Source organism: Thunnus albacares, chromosome 8 (genome assembly GCF_914725855.1).
Source record: "Thunnus albacares chromosome 8, fThuAlb1.1, whole genome shotgun sequence".
In the NCBI taxonomy this organism is placed as follows: Eukaryota; Metazoa; Chordata; class Actinopteri; order Scombriformes; family Scombridae; genus Thunnus; species Thunnus albacares.
Window position 1 is genome coordinate 16,429,046 of NC_058113.1, and position 22,092 is coordinate 16,451,137.

Consider the following 22,092-nt stretch of genomic DNA (forward strand, 5'->3'; position numbering starts at 1 on the left):
CTGGCTATACAGGCGTACAGTTGACCATAACTGCCAAAGATATTTCCATTTGAAAAAGATAAAATATAAAGTACATCCCTTGTTTACATAAGATACTACAAGTGTGGATGACTTTCTGTCTTTTCAGTCTTAAGTGAGATGTAGGACATGGAAATAAATGTAAAGATGCATGTTAAAATGCATGTGCCAATATTTCCATGCTCTGAATGACAAAAATTACACTTCTGCCATGCTATTATATCTGAATTTTACATTTTAAAAAAATCTGTTCTTGCCCAACTCTGGCTTTTTACAAGTTCCGTTCAATGCTAGTCATTGCAGAAATTTCAAAATTCATCCCTCTCATCTCTCTTCCCTCCTCCTCCTCCTCCTCCTCCTCCCCCCTCAGTTTGTCATCCGCCTCCCGCGCGGCCCCCTGCTAGACTTCTACTCCAAACGCAGCTGAGGGGCCGTCTGGACCCTGTGGAAATCCCACACAGGTGTGAGTGTGACCCGTGGAGACCACACCTAGTCACCTACCCATCAACCTCTAGCTTTTCTCTTCTCCTCCTCTCCTTCCTTCGCCTCCTCTACAACATCACTGTAGCATTCTTCATTTCTCATCATCTGCTCCACTTGAGAAGCTGCCTTTTTTTTTGTCTGGCCTCTGTGGAACAAGATCTTCACTCCTTCTGTTTCCTACTGCAGTACTATTTCCCTGGTTTCTCCAGCCACCAAACAGACATGTCCTCCAAAGACTGATTAGGACTGGAAATGACAATGAATCCACTACTGCATTTTCTTTTATGTCTGTTGGACTCAATATAGATACATGAACCAATATTACCTGACAACTGACTTTTATCTGTGGGTTTTTACTGTCTGCCCGCATCACTTTGAGCCTGCTTTTATACACGATTTGAGGCAAATTTATATTGTCAGTTGTCTTAAGATATTGTCTTCGGATAAGCTGATCACTGTGATGTGATTCTTTTTTTTTTTTTTTTAAATATATACCTGTTCCTGAACCCACATGAAGTAAGCTTTAGAAATGGTTACTGTGAAATTTATGCGTACTCTTAGTCACAGTATATTATTTCTGTGATGGGAGACCTTGAGGCAGCTTAATTGTAATACTTACCAACCTCTTTGTCCTTCACCAGTGTTTTGCAAAGCAGTATGTAGCAACTGCAAGAGCTTCCTGTTGCATGACTTTTTGACCAAAGAATAAAAGGCATTCCATATACAGTTCATATGATTGTTTGTTCCTTTCAGGGAGCCTGGATTTTGTTTAAACAAAATTGTTATATATTAGCTCATGGCTGTCTATCAAGAGCATATGTCATTGTTGCAATCCCTCCTTCTTGAAAGAAAATTCAAACAAACAAAAAAAAGAATCCATTCCATTATGATGCATACTGAATTATATTCATGGGTGGAATATACAATATGCAGCTACACCTGTAGTCAGTATCCATCTTATTTGGTTACTCACTGTAACTTGTGTCCAGTGGAAATTAGCTTGGAAAACAGATTGAAGATTGTGGCCATGAAGAGATGTAATTGGTCTGCAACCAAGTTCTGTTAAGTTGTGGCATTAAAACAATGTTGATTTTGTCATATAGACTAATAATATCAGCTAAAAATCACTCATCATAGTATCTTCCTATAGATTTTGTACCTTATAAAATGGATACTGCTTTATACAGACCTTTACTCACATCCATACACATTTATCAATGTAAATACTTTCTATATTTATTATATCAGCAGGAAGTGATCACATAGTGACTGTGTTATGTCTTTTTTAGAGTGTGTGCATTAGTCCGCAGTGTGATGGTTCAGAGGCAAAGGCTGCACATGTGGAAACCAGCAGCAATTTGGACTTTTCAGGCATACCCAGTCCCACTGTGAGCCACAAGAGTGAGCCTGATAGTGTTGAAGCCCACGATGTTCCTGTTGAGGAGGATTCATGTGATCAGGAAGAGGTTGTAGTTTTTGAGACCTCCTTGGTGCCCATCGTGGAGGTGGAGATGGCGCAGCTGCCTCCCTCCCTCGACCTCTCCGGTAAAGATTTAGATGAGATCCAGGAAGAAGAAGCATCATATCCTGGAGTGTCGGAGTGCTCTGGGAGGATAGTTGGATGTTCCCCAGCCTCCTATTTCATGAGTGATGGTCCGCAGGTCATACGCTGCTTCCAGGTAGCCTTCTGACTCCCTCAGGGTGTTGCTGATTCTCTCTGCTTGGCCTCTGTATGATTTCAAGGCCGCCACACTTGCTCACCCCTTTGCAGCAACATAACATACAGAACACTGTCTGTGAATCTGCAAAAGTAGCACATTAAGTGCAGCGTGATTTATGTATGTACAGTGTGAATGTAACTCAGGATGCTGCAGAGGTGTTGCACAGTGGTGTGCTAAGTTCTCAACTACGGTGATGGGTCACTGTAACACTAGTTCATTCTTCTCTGGCACGTTTACTTTACTTTCATCTTCTGTCCAACCCACTTGTGGCTTATTTTCTGTTTTCCCTTTTTCTTTTGTAATCGTTGGTGGTGGGAAAGGAAGTAGCAATGATTGTTGTTCCAGAAAATCTTAACTTAAAAGTCATTTGGTGAGCTGAAAGGGCTGTTGTGGTGAAAATCAGTACATATAGGGATTGGCTTAGAAAGGCATGCATGGTGTGAAATAAAATGGTTGCTGTGAGGTTTGAGGTGTCTGGTTAAACAGCCACTCATAGGGCTATACTCCCATCCACAGCCCCCTCTGGTGCAGACCCAGACAGTCACCATCTCAGCTGTCTCCAACTCCTTATCCAGTGGCATCTCCACCACAGAGGTCCCTATCGTCCCGACCAAGACCTTCACCTATGAGTCTTCAAAGGTAGGGGCTCCAGCACCTGCTCAGCCCAGATCGTCTCAGCTATAGGCATTCAGTTTGCATGGTGGAGATGGCAGCACTATAGAGTAAGAAGGTCTGGGAGGACCAGGCTAGGGGCTCCAAAATGAGCATGAGGAAGCACTGCACCTTCCCTGGCTGAAGGTCAGAGTCACACTACCTAAAGTGATAATTCAATCAACTTTTTTTTTTCTTTTTTTGTTTCTCAGGTGACTGTTGATGGAACAGTCGAGGAGAAAGATGGCACAACTATGTCCAGCTCCAAGACCGTTACCTCAGAAACCTCTTGTGGCACCACAGTGACCACCACTACCACTCACATCTCAAAGGTCAGCAGTACATTCTTCTTTCTCTTTATATCATTATGTTCTGTTTATTTTATTTATTCGCCTCTCAATTATGTTTTTTTCTGCTCCCAACAGGTAGTGAAAAGTGGTTCTTCAGAGACTCGTGTGGAGAAGAGAATCGTCATAAATGCAGACTCTGATATCGACCAAGATAAGGTACAAACCCTCTGTACTAGAAACTTTCTGCCCATGACACAAAATAGTAAAGGAATAGTTCATTTTGGAAATACACTTGCTATAATAAATGTAATAATACGCTTGCTGGCCAAGAGTTTGATCATATCTGTTAATTAATGTTAGCTTAGCCTAGCATATAGACTAGAAAAAGGTGTTAGCAGCTAGGTCAAAGGTAAAAAAAAATCTGCATACCAGCACCTTTAAAGCTCACTATTTATGGTGTTATATCTCATTTTTTTACTCCATACAATCTAACTGAGAAGTTGTGGTTTTATGGGAGGTTAGGTGCCAGACTATATCTCTATTATGGAACCAGGCTAGCTGTTTCCCTTGTTTCCAATCTCCACGCTAAGCTAAAATAATAATCTGCAGGCTGTAGCTTTATATTCAACTGACAGAGGTCAGCGTGGCATCAATTTGGTCATCTAACTCTGCAAATTTTCCATAATGTAAAACTGTTCCTTTACACCCAGTCAACTGATGATGATGATGATGATGATAATTTTGACTTTACCAAAGACTAAAACAAGTGCACATAATGTCTGTCTTGCAGGGGAAAGATGGCGGAGCATCATCATTGTAACTGATTCACCACCCTCATTTATTCCTTTGACTCTCCACCTTCCCGTATTCCTTTGTCAGAGTGCAGCACTCAACACACACTGGCCAGCTCTATCAGCACACACACATATCCAAAAAAGAAATATCTCATAAATCTGCCCCCTAAAGTTATAAATAACTTGGTAGATAAACTTAGTAGATCCTCTTTGTTTTCTTCCTTTTTTTCAGTTGAGCTGTTTCATTGTAGGTAGAGGAGGGCTGCACAGTGCTCAAGTTTGATCAAGTGATAATCTCATCCTGGTGTTTGAAAAGCTTAGTGAATACACGTTTATTGGTTAAAAAAAACAGCATTTTCAGTTGAGTGATCTCAGTTATGTTTGCTTTTAAATGCTTTTTAATTTCCTAGTGGTTTTTACATTGTTCATTTTATACAAATGCACTGTTTCCGTTTTAGTTTAGACACCATTATCAGCATTTATTCCCTTGGTGCTGCTAGGGAAACGTTAAGACTACATTCAAGGGAACTCTTTTTTTTTTTGTTTTGTTTTGTTTACTTGTGTATTTAATTCAGGAGAGACATTTTTTTTAATTAAATGACATACCTCACATCAATATGTGAACAGAGATGTTCTGTGCTTAAATTTGGACAGCTTGTTCGACTTTGTTCACTGCTCAGGTACAAAAACCTAAATCTTTTTCTTCCCCAACCAGCCAAGAACCAGTAGCCTACACATTATTGTAAAGTTTGAATTAAAAATTGATCTATTTTGAAATATTTCTCTATTTTATAGAATTAATGCTTTTATAGTATTTGTACAAATTGAGGTTTTTAAGTTATTCATATCCATCTGCTCATTAAATTGTACGTTACTATTGTGCTGTTTACTTAATTTTTAGGTCTCTATTTAAGACCTCCTTAACTGTCTTGCCTGATACCCTGAATCATTCTTATTCGTTTCCTCTTGTAGTCCACCAAGTCTATCAAACCTTTAACAATTTACATATCACCCTAGAGTGCTTCCCTCAGCCCTGTTTTGTTCAGTAGCGTAATAGTCATAATTGCTTTGAATATATTTGGTTGATAAAAGTTTTACAAGCTTTGGTCTGTTTATCTCAGGTTTTGATATTCTTTTTAAGACTACAGACCTCCATATGATTGTATGAGGAATGTTCATATATGTATATCCATCCTTACTTTAAATGTACATTTATGTTCAGCCAAGTGAGGTCAAATATAAAAGCTTGTCTGTGACAGTAATAATGAGTGTAAGAGGTGAAGGCAGCTGTCCCAGTATATGTGGCTTTTCTCTCATAGGAGCACAATGTCTTTTTTACATGTTCTACTATACAGTAATTTATTTGTAAAGTAGGAACTGTTTAATGTGATTTGATGTACTGTGATGTTTCAACACAAGCTGGTTTCCAGGCTTCCACTAGAGATGTCACTATGTTAAATATTGCATTCATCATCAACAAAGTTTGTAAAGCCTTTTTACCACCTAGACGAAGTAGATTGCTCTCTCACTTGCTGTCTTGTGTACTTTTCCATAGAAGAGAGAATGCTTAAAAATATATGAATTCCTATTAGATAGCATGTTTGTTAGCAAACTTTTTTTTTTTTTTTATCTCAAACAGAAGCCATTGGTATTGTAGCTACATGGACATCAAACAGCAACCTCTCCTGGAAGAAAATGTAGAATTTCACATGAAGAAAAATAGTTTTTAGAAAATGGAAAATATTGTTGCTTTGTGACTTTTCCCTGTCTTTTTATGGAAAAAATAAAATATGCATTATTTTGCATTTTTGTGGGCTGTGCATATTTTGAACCACACAAAAGTATGAATGAGATTTTGGTAGAAATAAATATTTAATGTCATTCCCATATTTCATAGTCGATGTTGCTGCATATTCAATCAACAAAATAATGATCACCAAACCCGTCTAGACTGTAACACAATAACGTAAACATGATGTAACTACAAATAGAGAATTATCGGGAAAATATTGTTACAGGTGCCTAAATAATCAAGCAAATACAGAGCCATTGAAATTGAAATCAAGCATATGTCTGTAAGTTTTAACTTTCTACTTAAAATAAAGTATTCGTTGTTTCTTGGAAATAGCACCTGATTGCATTTACACACATCAAATGAAATCCTTCAGCTTGAAACTCAAAAGCACATTCCACCATCTGTTCTGCAGCACATGTCAAAGTGATTTGATGTTTACTTTAAAAAGTATTAACAGACCACATCACTGATAAGGCAAACCTGTCTGGGGCTGGTGGCAAGTTTTCCTGTTACATTCAGTCACCTGGAATTAAGCCACAGAGCAAAATACACCTCATTATTATCATTACAATTAAAGCCATTTTTCTGTTTAAGAGAAACAATGCTATAATATGAATACATGGATTGACATCAGTTAAGGTCAAACACCGTTTCAGGAGACCGATCCTTTAGGAATAACATGTTTAATACAGAAAACAAGCTAATTTGCTCAACTGTAACAGTGCTTCTCTAAATGGCTGGATCTGAGTGTCCATAAACACAGATGTGGGTTTGGAGAACTGTACAGGGAACATAATCCATTGCTTAAAATAAGTAGTAAACAACAAAGTCTTTTGAGTCCACCATCTTTGTCAGAGCTGAGTTCTAGCGAATTGCCTTGACTGGGCTCTTGAAACTTGATGCAGCCTGAAGTTGGAGTTGATAGGCCATCGGGTGAATTTTGAAACCATATAACCTGAAAGAAGCCATGAAAAACAATCAGTTCCTGAACACAAAGAATGCTCTTTTTAATTTTCTGAGGTCAACAGCTGGATATGGTGTGAAATCTTTTGATACTAGTGCCAAAGCCATACCTGGTTTTCAGTACAGATACCAAAACAAACTATATAAAAAAAAAAAAGTGTCAAGTCAAACACACCTCGGAACAAACTGGTTGGCTGGCCGCTTCGGACGATACTCTGGGTGCACCATGAACAGCATGTGGGGGAACCCTGTCCCAAAATAGGCTCCATCTGTGTGGTGGTGTCTGGAGGATTTAGGGGTGTACACATCCATGCATTTTGGGCAATAAAGCTTCACCATTGCCTCTCCAGGGATGTCTGACAAACCTACAACAGACAAGAGATACGTGATATGGGAGTATGTTGTCACAGCCACTGACAAAGGTCACAGGTGCAGCCTGGTTCTTATGTAAAGGAGGATTTGTTTAATGTGAAAAATGTGAAAAGTCAGACTTACCAATAGGAAGCATTGGCTGATTTTCACAATAGACTCTGGGGCAATACCCAAAATCCCCTTGTTGATACTTTTCCAACTAGGGAGATCAACAAATTTAGAAATTAGTATTGATTCTGGTCATGGAGCATGAAAGAATTTGAAGTTTAGTTTAGTAATAGTGTACCATCTGTGCAATGCCTCTGTTTGTCAGGATGTAGCGTGCATGTATAAGTCCGTAGAGCATCTCTGCTGCCTGCTCTATCAAGTCACTCTGGTTGGGGTTATCTTCAAGTTCCTCATCTGTCAAATGAAACCAATTCAGGCAGTTAAATCACTGACATTTCTGTATCTGATCTCCTCTGGGAACTGCTAACTTTCTAGATATTCTCACCTGGCTCTAAGTCGAGAATCATGTCCAGAGCCTGGCGATAGTGAGGCACCTGCTCATTCAAACCTGTCAGGTTAAACTTGTCCTGTATGTAGTCCTCATCAACCTGTAACACACGATTCCAGACAATGAATGGCGATTAATGCCATCAATTACTGTTGCGACAGCAAATTGCTACAGTGCACTGATGCGGAAGCATTACGCAAGAGCTTAGAAGGATTACTTAGATGCTGCCAATGAAGAAAGCAAGTAGCTAAAATTAGAATTGGATTTGGTGAGTGTTAACCTTACATGCTAATGCCAAGATTGAACAGACAGTGTTTTCCCTTTCACTTGTCACTCTAAGGTGCTTTTTGAGTGAGAAGGCCTCATGCACTCCAGTGGTACAGTTCAGTAGCAGAGACCACAGGGAGGTGGCTGCCGTGAGCACCTCTAAATGCGTCTAAATGTGAGACCACGAAATGACTCAGATAATTATTTACCACTAGAACAAGGATGACCTGTGTGTGATTTAGGTTTTCTGCTTTAAGTGTACACACGGCAGTGTGAACTTCAATGCAAGTCCATCAAAATTAAAACGTGCTTTTGGCATGGTGCACTAGAGAAGAGATGTGCAATTTAGGCCATCACCAGTAAAGGGCCGTAAAAGAGCAACATGTTATGTAATACTGAAAGTTGAAGTCCAAGAATATTCATTCCTCATTTCAACAGTACAGTTCAGATGACACATTGTTTCTCCTGGATCAGGGCACAAAAACATTGAGATAAAAAACATCAAAACATCAAAAGTGCATGGGTGCATCAAAACCAGATTGCAATAATCTGTTTTAATTAAAATAAAATGTAGATATGAGGCAGCATGCAGCCTGAGGGGAATAAGCTTTTCTTATAGTGTTTGACTTTATTCGGCTGTATGTCCTGTAAAAGGGCAAAGGGTCAAACAGTCTGTGAAAGGCACACAACTACAACTTATTACAAGGTGTGCACATCTGACAGGATGAAAATTGAAAGAAAAAGCACAGTTCTTGTAGTTTTTCCTCAGGTTACGTGGACATTTTTAACTTTTCACTTATAATTAAGGTTTAAAAAATATCCAGCGGACTAACCTCACAGAAGAACTCATTCCCTCTCAGTCCACAGAACCAGGATATCCAGGACACCTCCTCTGAGCTGCTCATCCTCCTGTCAAACCAAAACAGTCATTTTACATCCTCACTGGTTGGCTAACAGCTACAAACCGGCAGTTCAAATATTGGAAACTTTACAAGCACATATGTGACAGTTTCTCTCACCACAGCAATAACAAAATAAAATATATATGTCGAACTTTAAAGAGAATATCTATTTTGTTTTTTAAATAATCTATAAAGCTACCTTATGTGTCTGTAACCTGCTAGCTGTTAACTACAGTTAGCGTTAGCACCTGATTCACACGCTAGCTTTCTTGCGAGCGTTGCTACATTACAGCTAATAGGGAAATTAATCATTGTAACTGCAATATGTATTTGTAGGTATTGTCTCCTGTGTACCCATGGCAGTTTACAGAAAGTCGCTTTTACTCACCTTTACCTATATTTGCTAATACATCAACTAGAAAGCTTGGCAAGTGTAAGTTCCTCGCTCCCTGGATGACAGCCTTATTTTTTTCCCACCCGCATTCCGCCAAGACCCGCCCTACTCTGCCTCTGATTGGCTAGTACTCGTTGCCTTCGTTGATTAGATTGGTTAGATTTAAGCATGAGGAGCATGATTGGTTAGATTTCGGTTAAAACATCAGCGTCAGAGCCAATCAGAGGCAGAGTAGGGGTGGGTCTTTGAGGTAGACGACTGCAGCTAAAGACATGATGTAAACTGTGGCTGTAAACCTATTTTAGTTAGAAAAAGGACACAATACATTTTAATTCCATTCACTGTTTTATTAATTTACAAGACAACTATAAATATATAGAATTTGTGATTGTTCTTTTTAAATGTTGTGTTCGAATGTTAGCCTTAGTATTATGATGCAAAATGTTGGCATACATTTATACATATATTTTGTGTTGCAATATTTTGTCTAGCATGATAATGGCCAGTCGCATGTAAATTTCATACATCACACATCATCAACTAAGCAGCTAAAACAACATAGAGTAAGTAGACTATACGATGCAAAGCATATAGTTGCATATAATACTGTGGAACATCTGTTCTGTAGTCATAATCACACAAGACAAAATGCACAAACATTTTATGTATATCGTTACTTATGATAATATGCACATTTTACAATCTGTTAGGTATGAAATTTAAAGAATTCAATTTATGTTTACATAAGAAAGAAGGAACAGTCACAAACAATCCCAGCTGGGCTGTAAAGATCAATCAGGGCAGGTCTGAAAAGGTTTTGCGACCAGGTGGTCCAGTACTTTTCTCATCCTGCTCCTTCCCCATGCCTTCGAACATCAGGATCCTTAAATGAAGAAAGGGACACATGAGCTGTATTATAAAGGCTTTATAAGCTATAGACATTGCATTTGCATCACAGAAACATCACCGGACAAATATGAGGTACTTCTGTTTTGAGTTTCAAAAGGAGTCTACATTAGCGCCTTCTGTTTCAAGAATTCAGAGACAGGTGGATTTTGGTACCACACTTAAATTTTGATCATGTTTTTTTTTCTTCTTTTTACTAAGGCTGTCAACATAACCACAAATTAAGCATTTTTAGGCAAATAATAATAATTTGGGGGTTTATATTAATCTCCCCTTAATCCTAATCTTCATGTGACACAATTTTAGGTCTTCCCCATTTGTCTGAAATTATACTGGACTATGCACAGTATATCATACTCACAGTTTTAGAATTGCATTTCTTTTCCCCAGCATCATATTCAGGAAGTCATTGTAGCTGATGGTTTCTTTTGATGTCCCTCCAACCACCTCTGACATCATCTTTTTCAGCTCTAAGTGAGTCTTGGCCAACCCAAGTTTCTCCAGCATTCGTTTTAACCCCATTATGTCTAAAAAAGAAAAAAGAAAAAAAAAAGAAAAAAATATAGTTCAGAGAAAAAAAGAAAATAAGAAATGTACAATAATCTGTCAAGACATCTTTGATAAGAGTCACTACTCAAAGCAACAGTTTCACTCTGTAGCTAAAAATGCTGTAGGGCTGTAAGACCGGTTACCTATCTCTCCTTTGTCGTTAAGATCAAACTCCATGTACTTCTCTGTAATACAAGAAAATAGTTTAATTCCAATCCAAAAATGTATAGTTAATTGTTAAATATTGTAATGTGGAGTGATTGGTAGCCCTTAAATTCTTACTTTTAAACATTTCAAGCTTTGAGGCAAGGTCTTCCTCTTCTGCATATTGGGGATCTGAGAGAAAAGCCTAAAGGAGTGATAAGGAAATGATCCAAACAAAACAGACATTTTGTGATTATTATTTTAGGTGTAGTTTATATAGAGAAAAACAGATTTCAAATACCACTGATCTGTCTTGTGAGCTTAACATATCAATCACCAGTTCAACTTACTTCATTGATAGAGTTCAGTTTTTCTTCCTGTTGAGACTTGAGAAGGCCATAAGCTTTACCGCCTGTGAGGAACAAACAACAACAACCAATACACAGATGTCTTACAAATCACACATTCAATGAATACAAAATACAACATTTTATTAACTACAGTGATTAAATGAGCTATAAGACAATATAAAGATAGATAAATGACAAATAGACATAGCAGAAAAAAGTCAAACTAACCTTGTACAGTCTTGTCCATTTCTGTGCACAGTGCTGTGGGACTGTGAACGCTGCACTCAGTGTGTGAAAGTCTCTGGTGGCACTTCTGTTAATAGAGCCACAAGAGGAAGTGGAGTGACAAAGTTTCATTTAGCATAAGTTATGTTCCTGTGTAATATTTAAGGTTGCAGCAAACAGGGTCAATTGGAGGATGTAAATCATGAAATTCACATCTGAATTTCACAAGACAGGGCAGTAAAAAAACATTGCTGTATTGCCCAATAAAAAGATATTTGCATATAGGATATTTGCTCTGCAATGGTCATGATGAGTTCATTCAAATATATAAGCTTTGATACAGTCCATGTGGAAAAGTGATGTATCTGCAGTTTAAAGTTGACATTTTAATTAAGGAAGGAAGAATACTGCAAGAAGGAGAACTTGTTCTTGAAACATAGAAAAATGCATGTTACTGGGTGAAAATCATTTTCATTACGTTACATTCTCTGGAGCAGTTGGGGATTAAAGGTCTTGCTCAAGGGCACCTCAGTGGTGGTGACGAGGGAGGAGCTGCTTTTTCAGTTTCCCCATCCAAATGTAATAAATAACTTGACTGTAATATTTGGTTTTATGGCCGAAGTCCAGCTCACTGTAGTGTTTAGATCTTACCACATGGTGGCAGTGTTGGTGATACAATCAGGTAAATAGAAAAAACTGTACAATTAGTTTCAAAATGAGACTTGTAAATGACTTAGAGAACTGAGAATAGGTGGAGACAGAGGAGTCTAGATGAGAATAATTTTTTTTGTCCCTCCACTCCGCTACATTCTACATGAAAATGGCACGTTTTTATCTTCAGGTTCTCCAGTTATTAGTTTTGTTATTCGTCATAGAGTGCAAAGGTGAGTAGGCCATTGAATAATTTCTTTACCAGAGTCAATCAATTAAATGAACAGTACTGATGTATTTGACGCATATAATTTTTTAAATACTTAGTAGAACAAAGGAGTATTTAGTGTTTCCCAGCTTACTGTGATTGGACTGTATATTTGATAAATGATGTGATTTTAAAAATATATATATATTTCAGCTATCTATTTAGAAATTTGGACTTATCTGTCTTACATTTGGTTCTTACATCAAATGCTTAACTGCACACCATCTAAACACCCTATTTATACAGTTTGCACTTTGGTTCTTATTCTTAAACTGATCATAATCTTAATTTCTGGTCATTTTAAAGACAGCTCACCAGTGACTGTGTCAGCTTCTCAAGAAGAAGATGCACTTCTCCCATGTTTTAATTCAAGTGTGATAGATCCAAAGAACTGCTACAGAGTCAAATGGACAAAGCAAGTAACACATCCCAGGCAGATGAAGGTTATCCTCACCAGGCCTAAAACATCCAAATTCCAGGATGCTGATCGTGTAAAATGGGAAGCTGATGGAAATGGACAAATGTCTCTTCTTCTGACCAAACTGCAAAAATCTGATGAGGGGCTGTACAGTTGTGAAATCTGGAAAGGCTGGGATTGTATTCTGGTCAAAAACATTTCTTTAAAAGTAAAAGGTAACATTTCATTTCTTATTCTTGCTCTTTTACAAATGAATCCCACTTAAACATTGTTAATCTCTCTTCTTTTAGACTGCAAAACTCATAAAGCAGTGAAGGCAGCACCCAATACAACTGCTAACCTGATCTGCCCAGTGAACATAACATCAGGACAACAAAGACCTCTGAACATCTCCTGGGCAATGCTGAAAGGTGGCAACCCTGTACCTCTCTTCTTGAACAGGGTTGAGATCAATGAGAGCTCATTATCTATCCAGTCTGTGAGTGAAAGTGACAGTCGTTGGTACAGATGCACATACATGCTTGGTCAAACTCAGCGCTGCTTTGACATCAACCTTCAAGTCCAGGGTAAGACTTTAAACTATTGTATTATCACTAGCGAGAAATGGCAATATAACTCATTTGTGTCCTTTTTTATTTCCTTTAATAAGTGGAAGATGTGGTCACGGCCACAACGGTTCCAGTTACTACAACAATGACTGTACAAGGTCTGTTTAAAAATATGTAATATGCTAATTCAATTGCATCAGTAATCATCTGTCAATTGTGATGATCATTGTTAGATTCATCTTTAAGGTCAACGTTCAAATAATTACTTCCTGCACTGACAACTATTGAAATTGTAGGGAAATCCATGAAGGAGGAGAGCAGTGGACCATTTAATGCAGTCGTGGCTTCAGTCATCACTGTGATAGCCGTAACTGCTGCACTGATAGGACTGTTCGTTTACTGCAGATTTAACATCCAGAGAGTCACGCAGCAAACACAGAGGCACCAAGCAGGTGTGATCTGCCTAGAAGCACTTTCAGTTTTGAAATTAAGAATAATGAAGTGTAATCGTAACCTATAGCATAGTTCTCTTGTTATTGTTTTTTAGATGCTCCTATTCAGTCTGATGACACTTATGAGACTGTGGATGATATGATCTCAGAGGGTGAGAAGCACATTTTTCTTTTAATAGCCTCTTTTGCCTAGCCCTCCTGCTTTGTTCACCGATGACAACTTTTTAACTTCTGTATCTCACAGATCATATAAACCTGTCTGTCAACAGCACGTACCAACAATGTCTGGATGAGAGCATGTTCACATGTAAGTTGTACAACTACTATAAATATCATAGTTTATCATTCTCATCATATTCACAAATAGTCAAGTAACTATTTTATCTCCTTTATTGCAGTGACCTACAAGTAATTTTCATTCTTCTCAAGAAAAAGAAGATATTCTTCATAAAATTAAAGCATTTATTCTACTGTGTAAATGACTTTTATTCTTACATTTATGCATCATGTAAAAACATGTAACATCTAAAAACCTGTAAAGTTTTGCTAAGAATAGTAACAGTGACTTTGCTGACTCATGTTGAGCAACATGGAAAATGTTGTCATCTGTTTTCCTTAGACTGTTGAAAAGACTCTGCCTTATTACCCTGTTTTCATTAATATATCTAATAATCTGTATATTTTAAATCAAATGTGTTTAGAATTTAATGTTTCAATAAAATCAATAGTCCAATATGAATTAATATATGTGCTATGATGACTCATAAAGAACTGAGAATGTTAGAGAAACAATTTAAAAAAAAAAAAAAAAAAAAAGAAGCAGATTTTTGTGTATTCATGATAGAATTTAATAGTCATTAATGATGAAATGGAGAAAATAATTAAATGTTTATTTAGTGCTAGTTTACAGCCTGTAATAAATCATAGAAACTGTCAGTGTTGTTGGGTGCTTCTCTTCTGGGTTGTCTTGGTGGGAGCAGTTCCTCATTATTTTCATCCTGAATGCTCTCATAAACATGAGTCTGTGAAGAGGAAAAATGACAAATTACATTACACAAATCAAAAATTAAACCGTTATTCTCAACACCATTATTTTTGTCTCTGAGGTGTTTTATTATTACCATTTCAATGCTCGACGGTTCAGCTCCTGCAAATACAGAAAACATTCTCGTCAAGACTTTCAAAAGCATTTGTGGGTCAGTTGTGTGGTTCCTCAACCAGATTCAGTACCTGCATCCTTGTTGTGCTTCCTCTTCATGTACATGTAGAGTCCTCCAGCAGCTGCACACATCAGGAGGCCTAGAGGAAGGGCAAACCATGCAGGTGTTTGCAGAGCTGTGGATAAGAGATCATTATCATTTCACCTCAGTTTACTCAGCAACACATTGCATTTTCTCATGTGTACATTTTATTTAGGTAAAAAGGTAACAGCGTGATGCATACGTACGGTTAACAGGGCGCCATGTCTTTGATAGCATCACAGCACCCTCTCTATGCACACAGCAGGCTATTTCAACTGATCTCACTGGAAGAACTGGCAGGAATAGTGTGGATATTAAGGTGTTACTGACATTCATTAAACTGCTCTGCAGGCCATTCTGGCTGCTTCCACACCAAGTTAAATTGAAGTCGTTTTCACATTTTTGAGCACACGTAAGCACACAAGTCAAGGTGAGATTATCTCCTCCTGGCCCGTACTTTGAGGTAACTGTTGAGACAAACATGAGATGTTTTTATAGATGTAACACAGTAAATGTAACACAATGCATTCTCTGTTTTGGCATCTGTATAGAGGATTTTAATACTCACCATCCAGGGTGTGTAGTTTGATTTTGTTCAACACCGTCTGCTCACCAGTGGACACTGAACACTGATAGACCCCAGAATACAAAGCACTCACTTCGCTAATGAACAGTGATGAGTCTTTATTCACATGAAAAGCCTTTATTTGGCCCTTCTCAGGTGAGGTATCAGCTGTCAACGGCCTCTCACCCACAGCCCACTCCACTCTGCCATCCACTCCTAGAGAGGAAGTGTTGGTACAAGTGAATGACACTGACTCACCCACTGCAGCAAAGACTTCCTCTATACCATCTGGGGGAAAGGGAGCACTCAGTTAGAATTTGCACATATTAACCCAAATGTACACTTGATTTACAGCTTAGTACCTTTTACTGTTGTTGTGTAACTGATAGTGGCTTTAACTTCGTCATTCTGAGTTACTTGGCATTTCCATTTTCGATGATGATCTGTCGTTTTTTTACTGATGATCAATTTAGAGAAGGAATTAGACGGATTTTCAATGTGAAATCTATTTCCACTTATCGGTGTATTATCCTCAGCACTCCATTTGATGTGTATGTCTTTGTCATTTAAAGGGATATGTCCTTTATACGTGTCGAGGAAACAGTGAAGTTCTATTTTATCCTCCTCAGGAGTTGGATTCTCTATAACTGGTGGATGAGGAAAAAAAATCATGTGACCTCTGTGAAGTTGTTATTAACTGTTATTAAAGAATGTTTTGAGGTACTTACGTTTGAGAATCTTAAGTGAAACGCTTGAATTGAATGATCCACTCTCACAAGTGTAAAGTCGTGCGTCATTGTTAACCAGGTGATTTATCTGTAGAGAGCAGTCCCTCAGCAGGATTAGCCTGTGGGCGTTTGGACGTGTCACCTTTCCCTCCTTCACCACCTCAGTAACTGATCTAAACTCTCCAATCATGTTCCAGTTAGTAGAACTGCAGGATTTAATGGAGGGTATACCACATGGCAAAATAACATTATCTGCTAGTAAGGCAAACATGACCAACTGACCATCTGTTGGGGAGGATGAAAAAGAAACATTAAACTTTCAAACACATTTAAGGAAGTGAGCTTGATCAGATAGAACTGAAAAGTGAGTCAATAAAGTTACTGAAATATACTGAAATATACTGATATACTGAAATATATATATAGTTTTTACAGTTTAGTTCAATGCGTTGTTCTATTTAGTAGTTTAATATTGTAAGTAAACATTTGGATAAATTAATACTGGAGTATAAAACTGATTTTCAACAGTACCTCACCAGTTAGAAAAAGTCAGACAGAGCAGAGTTAAGCCATATCCAAACATAAATATTCAACAGGTAATAGTATATGTAATATATTTTCATAATTACCAGATGACTGAAGTCCAGCTGCTGTCAGTGTAAAAGAAAGGACATAGAGTCCTAACAATGAAAAGGAACTCATCCTCTCATAGACGATTTTCTTGCTTATTGCTAAATCCTTTCAGTTGCAGAAGTCTTTTTACACACATTTCACCGGAAATGGCAACTCACATTTAGTTTAAGACCAGCCCATATAAGTTGCCCATGTTCTTCCCCTCAAACACAGAGCTCTACCCTGACCCTTTTATTCACAACTGTGACCACTATGTATATAAGATAATACCTCATGTGTACTGTCCATTGTGTGTGTTTTCATGCAACATTTTTCTTTCCGTTTCCTATTTCAGATGTGCAAAATGATCATGATCATCCAAAACATATGTCCAACGCAGTGATGAGGAATGTTCATCCAAGTTGTTCCAAGTTGTTCCATTTTCAGCAACCCCTCAATACAGTCAGCATTTGCCCACTGGGTGGTGCTGCCAGACTGAATGACAGATATCCCTCTATTTTAGTACTTGACCAGTTTCAGTTTCCAGTAAATTGTGCAAGCCCCAGGTGATTGATTTGATTTACATTTGAACAACATTCATTTTTTTTAAGTTCCTTCTGAGTGCTCCTCATTTTTCATTATGAGAGAAGTATGTGTGCATTCTTGTAATTTCCCATCTCCCATGTCATGTCTCCATGACATTGAGGCCAAAATGTAATTATTACTATATGTTTTATTTTCATGTATAAAAGTTTATAATTAACACAAGCTCTAACAATGCTTTTCCTTACTATAGGAGAACCAAATATTATACATAATATTTATAGCTTTAGTTTAGTAAAGAAATGTAATAATTTAATAAGCAAATAAATAATTGCAATGAATTCAGTTATTATTATTTACCATCAATGCATCATTTTAATCATGATATTCAATATTTACAGTATATGCAAATAGGAAGAAGTATTGATGAGAAATATACATGTGAGTGTTCAGTAACTGTTTTTACATGTAAAAACTTAAAGATTATTCATTTACACACAAAAGCACAATGTTTGAGCAACAATTAAGCATTACACCCTCTTTAGTTTAGGAATCAGGCCACCGGTCTTGGACGTGCTATAACTTTGAAGGAGTTGATCTTGAGCACAACACTAGCAACTCCTCTCAGGTTGGGCAGAGAGGCCTCATCCTCAGGAGGGATGAACTGGAAATCTCTCAGCAAGTACGCAGTGAACAGAAAGAGCTCCATTTTGGCAATAGACTCCCCCAGGCAGAGCCGAGCCCCCCCTCCGAAAGGCATCAGGGCACGGGTGCAGCCTCCCCCTCCTTCCAGAAAGCGCTCTGAAAGAGAGAGAGAGAGAGAGAGAGAGAGAGTTGCTACTTTATTTGAGATCTGCTGAGCCAAGTGAAAGGAATGCACTTTACCCAACAGTTGGAGCAGTACCTGGTTTGAAGCTGTATGGGTCAGTCCAAACTCCAGGGTCATGGTGTGCGCCAAAAAGATTTGGAATGATGACTGTGTTTTTAGGGATGAAATAACCTGCAATACTGAACACAGTAAAATGTGCCAAGTTAAAGCAGTGTCATTAGGTAATATGTTGTGATTTTTCTTAGGCACAAACACTCTATTGGTAGATCCAAACAGCGACAAACAACAAAAAATCAGTATTTTTCATTTCATGCTACTTTATATTTTATGCAACTCCCCTACATTTAGGCCAATATTGCACTTTTTACTTCTTGTAACCACTTGGTTACTGGTTACTACGCAGATTAAGATTTTTTCCATACAATTTTGAATGTAGAACTTTTACTTGAAATTGAATGTAAATTACATTGCGGTATTTCTACTCTTACTTAAGTAAAGCATCTGAGTACTTCTTCCACCACTGAACAGCACCCAGGATATATTTAATATAGCAATATATCTGTATATACTGTATAATTGTTGTGTAGTATTTAGTTTCAGTTCCAGCTCCATTTTTTTTTAAAATTCAAAAGATTTTCTGTCATAAAAATGAAAGATTTTTAGCAATTTTGCCACTTTTATCTATACATTTATTTATTTTCTATTTTTTTTCTAAATTTAATTTTTTTTTCAGTTGTTGATTTGCAATAATCCAGTATTATAAAGAGGTATTATAAAGAGGGATAATTCTGGATAGTTCACAGTTCAGCCTGGATCCTATGCTAACTGTTTACTTTTTGTTAGCTTTTTTTTCTATTTATTTATATTTTAAATAATTGTTATATCCATGTTCAAATCCCCTGCCAGGTTTTTACATTAATGTAGAGTGAAATATGCGTCTTCTGAGATGGTCTGTGTCAGATCTGTCAGGTGGTCTGTATTATATTAACATGCAACAAAGCCCAAGTGATGTCTGAACTCCTGTCATTTAAATGCTGTCAATCATAACCAGTCACTGACCTGCTGTCTCTGATGGCTCTGTGTGGCACCGCCAGTGGGGCAACTGGCCTGAGTCTGAGCACTTCACTGATCAGAGCACACAAGACAGGAAGTTTATGTCTGTCACTGTACTTGGGGTCTTGTCCCTCTAATACTGTACACAACTCCTCATACACCCTTGTCTGCACCTGAAGATTGAAGTAAGAGAGGAGAGAGACACTGAGATAAACATCAAGGACGGTAAATGTAATGTTTTATGGTATTTTTATGATGATGTGTCATGCCTCTGGTCTGTGCAAGAGGAAAGCTACAGTCCAGTTCAGCCAGGCCGCAGTTGTCTCTGTTCCCCCAATGAGAAGGTCCACAGTGGCCATGTGAACGTGAGTATCTGTCAGGAGCTGAGGACAAAGGCATGAAGACATGTCCTTCAGTACACCAGTACTAATTATTATAAATTTCCAGTTGTAGTTTCAGGACGATTCATATTTCTCAAAATTTCAGCTCCATTAGAGAAAAAAATCGTATCTGTTAAAATAAAGAAGATAAAACATACACATCCAAATCCAATTCATATGCTGCTCCACATAAGTTTAACAAACTGATCTCCTCTGGTAATCAGTATTATATTACTTACCGCTCCATGTTCTGTGTTGTGATGTTTGTCAAGGCCCTGGAGGAGTGAGCCTGTGATGGCGTCTTCAGTTTTCGTGTCTTGTGACTGTATAGGTAACAAAGCAAACTTGAATGTGAAAGGTGGCTATCGTATTACTTTATTTGATATGATTTCTCATTCTTCCTCTCTCTTTGACACTATAGTAAAAAAAATCAGGTACATTCAGTCATGTATAATTTTTTGGATTGTGATTACTTGATTTAACCGACCTTGTAGTTGTTGAGGTGTTTTCCTATAATTTCATCTCTCCTGGCCACCTCTTTAAGGAGACGGGCAAACACAGGATTGGGTAATTTCTTTCAAAAGAACAGATGACATAATGTGTGAATTTCCATTCTAAAGATGCTTGTTAGTCTATACACCCTATGATCTACAGTCAGGATGGTATATATTATATATTTACTGACTCGGAGCAGTGGGAAGGAGTCCAGAGCAGAAATCCAAGAAGAGCCCCACAGACCAACGATCTCATTCAGACAGTTGTGCAACTGCTGCAGTTCTGAAGAACTCTTGTCATACTAAAAATCACACAGGTTTATGGTTTAAGGCATCTTACCAATGAAATACACTCTCCAGTAATAGATTAGTACATTATGAATGCACTTATCTCATGCATGCTGCTAAAAAGGGCAACATAAACAGTGACCTTGCTCAGTGTCCAACATAAACAGGCAACCAAGCACTGCCATGATCACGCAAGGAGAGCTGCTGTGGAAAGTAGTTTTTTTTCTCTCCAATACTCTTTTCATGTCCTTAGAGGATACAAACTGAGCAGAGGGAGAAAAGACACTCACTTCTTTTCCAAAAGCCAAAGTGGTGATCACATTACTTGCTGCCACTGTGAAATCCCCTGAGAGATCTACAGCACTGCCTTGATAGTCCATCAAAACCTAAAGAGTAAATAGATCTTTTTAAATGCTTCATCTGTTTATGAGACCATTTTGGTAATACCCTAACATTTGGTTTGCTGCGTGGATCTCTGCTATCTCATTACAGACCAATATTTTTTTTTGTGAGGCACAATTGGTCCACAATCTGATCTTCTTGTGTTCTGTACCTTTCGCAGGTGCACTGCTTGTCTTTCAATCACAGCATGTAAAGACTGCTGGCAGCAACGCTGCAAGGCACTGTGGACAAGACGGCGATGTGCCCTCCATTCCTCGCTATAGTCTCCCAGAGAAATGGAGCGCCCTCCCCCAGACACAATATCTCCTGTCAGAAAGAGACTTAAGTGTCACACAATAATTACTATCATTGCAAAACAAGTTTGAGATATTCACCTGTGTATGAAATTGGTCTCCCAGCAAAGTCAGACCATTTCTTCACCAGTGCTTCCCTTATGACTTCACTACTATTAAGTACCACCATGGCTGAAAAAAACACAACATATATTTGTATGTTCACTCGGTTTTGGTATGGTGGCAATCTGAACCCTACTGTCTACAATAAAGTGTTCATTAGCTTGATTTGTGACATAACAAAATTACGTAAAATCCATAAATTTAAAACATGATGATTACTAGTGTTTCCACATTTAAGCCGGTAAATGTTTCCATAGCGTTGTGCCAGATTCGTCAAGTGAATTGGTAGATGATCATGTGTCAGCTCCATCATATTGCCAATGAGGAAGAGGCTTGGAGGACCTGGGAGGGAGGGAGACGAGGAGTAGGGAAGAAACTGATAGAGATACTGCGGAAGTCTAGATTCAACTACTGGATAAATAGAGTTAGAAAAGACAAAGGCAAGACAAAGTGAGAGTTATTACAAATTATAGAAATCCATTAGATCCATAATAAAGTAAAAGTGTTGTAGTAGTTTCCAATGTGTTTGATAACTGTCCTATTTATGAACATTTGTATTTTCATGAAATTAAAATAATTGATTGTACAACTTACATGGTCAAATATAAATCTACAAACAACAAGTAGATAGTTACCTGTAGACCTACTTCCCTTGTGATGTCCTTGTGTGGATTTGTCTCTTTGATCATATATGCAAATCAGCAGAAACAGCAGTACAACTAAAAGTACAGCTCCCACACTGATCACTGATATTTCCATTGCCATTTTGTGTCTTGTTGCTGTCCCACTTCAGAAAGCTGGTTATCACACTACTCATCCCATTTATAGCTGTCTCATCAGCCTCTCAGCACGTAAGCTTGATATGCTGTTGGTGTTTCACTAAACTCAAGGATGTCTAAATATTT

General features: G+C 37.9%; 6 protein-coding genes across 19 annotated transcripts in view; 2 read left to right on the plus strand and 4 right to left on the minus strand.

Moving 5' to 3' along the window:
- LOC122987303 (titin-like) overlaps positions 1-5,762 on the plus strand; it is a 33,819-nt gene extending 28,057 nt beyond the window's left edge. For 11 of the 14 annotated variants that reach the window (XM_044359099.1, XM_044359098.1, XM_044359097.1 and 8 more), the window contains 5 exons: positions 1,791-2,180; positions 2,739-2,861; positions 3,086-3,205; positions 3,299-3,379; positions 3,954-5,762. In XM_044359099.1, the coding sequence (XP_044215034.1) occupies positions 1,791-2,180; positions 2,739-2,861; positions 3,086-3,205; positions 3,299-3,379; positions 3,954-3,983 (744 nt within the window). In that variant the 3' untranslated portion in view covers positions 3,984-5,762. Of the gene's footprint in view, positions 1-388; positions 1,233-1,790; positions 2,181-2,738; positions 2,862-3,085; positions 3,206-3,298; positions 3,380-3,953 lie in introns of those variants that run through there. The other 3 variants (XM_044359106.1, XM_044359109.1, XM_044359111.1) reach the window with 3 other exon arrangements.
- A 654-nt stretch (positions 5,763-6,416) lies between these two features.
- Positions 6,417-9,243, minus strand: LOC122987309 (casein kinase II subunit beta). Its single transcript, XM_044359115.1, has 7 exons — positions 9,141-9,243; positions 8,684-8,759; positions 7,581-7,683; positions 7,374-7,489; positions 7,211-7,286; positions 6,891-7,080; positions 6,417-6,707 (listed from the first exon to the last, which is right to left on the minus strand). The coding sequence occupies exons 2-7, from the start codon at positions 8,753-8,755 to the stop codon at positions 6,617-6,619; spliced, it is 648 nt and encodes a 215-aa protein (XP_044215050.1). The 5' UTR covers positions 8,756-8,759; positions 9,141-9,243; the 3' UTR covers positions 6,417-6,616.
- A 235-nt stretch (positions 9,244-9,478) lies between these two features.
- LOC122986660 (allograft inflammatory factor 1-like) lies at positions 9,479-11,431 on the minus strand. The gene is made up of 6 exons (XM_044357950.1): positions 11,324-11,431; positions 11,096-11,157; positions 10,884-10,950; positions 10,745-10,786; positions 10,414-10,579; positions 9,479-10,029 (listed from the first exon to the last, which is right to left on the minus strand). The coding sequence occupies exons 1-6, from the start codon at positions 11,340-11,342 to the stop codon at positions 9,942-9,944; spliced, it is 444 nt and encodes a 147-aa protein (XP_044213885.1). The 5' UTR covers positions 11,343-11,431; the 3' UTR covers positions 9,479-9,941.
- Positions 11,432-12,107: 676 nt separating this feature from the next.
- On the plus strand, positions 12,108-14,436 carry LOC122986659. Its single transcript, XM_044357949.1, has 8 exons — positions 12,108-12,204; positions 12,546-12,872; positions 12,948-13,223; positions 13,307-13,363; positions 13,502-13,657; positions 13,753-13,809; positions 13,902-13,964; positions 14,056-14,436. The coding sequence occupies exons 1-8, from the start codon at positions 12,135-12,137 to the stop codon at positions 14,067-14,069; spliced, it is 1,020 nt and encodes a 339-aa protein (XP_044213884.1). The 5' UTR covers positions 12,108-12,134; the 3' UTR covers positions 14,070-14,436.
- A 90-nt stretch (positions 14,437-14,526) lies between these two features.
- On the minus strand, positions 14,527-16,907 carry LOC122986657. The gene is made up of 8 exons (XM_044357948.1): positions 16,821-16,907; positions 16,192-16,476; positions 15,826-16,110; positions 15,467-15,751; positions 15,105-15,365; positions 14,888-14,992; positions 14,779-14,804; positions 14,527-14,679 (listed from the first exon to the last, which is right to left on the minus strand). Exons 1-8 carry the CDS (start codon positions 16,891-16,893, stop codon positions 14,557-14,559), a joined length of 1,443 nt encoding a protein of 480 aa, XP_044213883.1. The 5' UTR covers positions 16,894-16,907; the 3' UTR covers positions 14,527-14,556.
- Positions 16,908-17,808: 901 nt separating this feature from the next.
- On the minus strand, positions 17,809-21,952 carry LOC122987679 (steroid 21-hydroxylase). Its single transcript, XM_044359684.1, has 12 exons — positions 21,835-21,952; positions 21,407-21,598; positions 21,167-21,256; positions 20,944-21,098; positions 20,681-20,776; positions 20,294-20,404; positions 20,096-20,182; positions 19,848-19,931; positions 19,498-19,611; positions 19,235-19,401; positions 18,251-18,354; positions 17,809-18,147 (listed from the first exon to the last, which is right to left on the minus strand). Exons 1-12 carry the CDS (start codon positions 21,950-21,952, stop codon positions 17,900-17,902), a joined length of 1,566 nt encoding a protein of 521 aa, XP_044215619.1. The 3' UTR covers positions 17,809-17,899.
- Positions 21,953-22,092: the final 140 nt, after the last annotated feature.

Excerpts from the sequence above, each read along its gene's own strand:
- LOC122987309 (XM_044359115.1), bottom strand. The coding sequence starts at position 8,755 with ATGAGCAGCTCAGAGGAGGTGTCCTGGATATCCTGGTTCTGTGGACTG. Across the intron at positions 7,684-8,683 it reads GGAATGAGTTCTTCTGTGAG|GTTGATGAGGACTACATACA; the intron begins GTTAGTCCGCTG and ends CGTGTGTTACAG. Across the intron at positions 7,081-7,210 it reads TCAGCCAATGCTTCCTATTG|GTTTGTCAGACATCCCTGGA; the intron begins GTAAGTCTGACT and ends TGTCTGTTGTAG.
- LOC122986660 (XM_044357950.1), bottom strand. Across the intron at positions 10,951-11,095 it reads AACTGAACTCTATCAATGAA|GCTTTTCTCTCAGATCCCCA; the intron begins GTAAGTTGAACT and ends TCACTCCTTTAG. Across the intron at positions 10,030-10,413 it reads AGAAATGCAATTCTAAAACT|GATCCTGATGTTCGAAGGCA; the intron begins GTGAGTATGATA and ends TCTTCATTTAAG.
- LOC122986659 (XM_044357949.1), top strand. The coding sequence starts at position 12,135 with ATGAAAATGGCACGTTTTTATCTTCAGGTTCTCCAGTTATTAGTTTTG. Across the intron at positions 12,873-12,947 it reads CATTTCTTTAAAAGTAAAAG|ACTGCAAAACTCATAAAGCA; the intron begins GTAACATTTCAT and ends CTCTTCTTTTAG. Across the intron at positions 13,810-13,901 it reads GGATGATATGATCTCAGAGG|ATCATATAAACCTGTCTGTC; the intron begins GTGAGAAGCACA and ends TGTATCTCACAG.
- LOC122986657 (XM_044357948.1), bottom strand. The coding sequence starts at position 16,893 with ATGAGTTCCTTTTCATTGTTAGGACTCTATGTCCTTTCTTTTACACTG. Across the intron at positions 15,752-15,825 it reads TTACACAACAACAGTAAAAG|ATGGTATAGAGGAAGTCTTT; the intron begins GTACTAAGCTGT and ends CCTTTCCCCCAG. Across the intron at positions 14,805-14,887 it reads GAAGCACAACAAGGATGCAG|GAGCTGAACCGTCGAGCATT; the intron begins GTACTGAATCTG and ends CTGTATTTGCAG.
- LOC122987679 (XM_044359684.1), bottom strand. The coding sequence starts at position 21,952 with ATGGCAATGGAAATATCAGTGATCAGTGTGGGAGCTGTACTTTTAGTT. Across the intron at positions 21,099-21,166 it reads GAGACCAATTTCATACACAG|GAGATATTGTGTCTGGGGGA; the intron begins GTGAATATCTCA and ends TCTTTCTGACAG. Across the intron at positions 19,932-20,095 it reads AACACCTCAACAACTACAAG|TCACAAGACACGAAAACTGA; the intron begins GTCGGTTAAATC and ends TTACCTATACAG.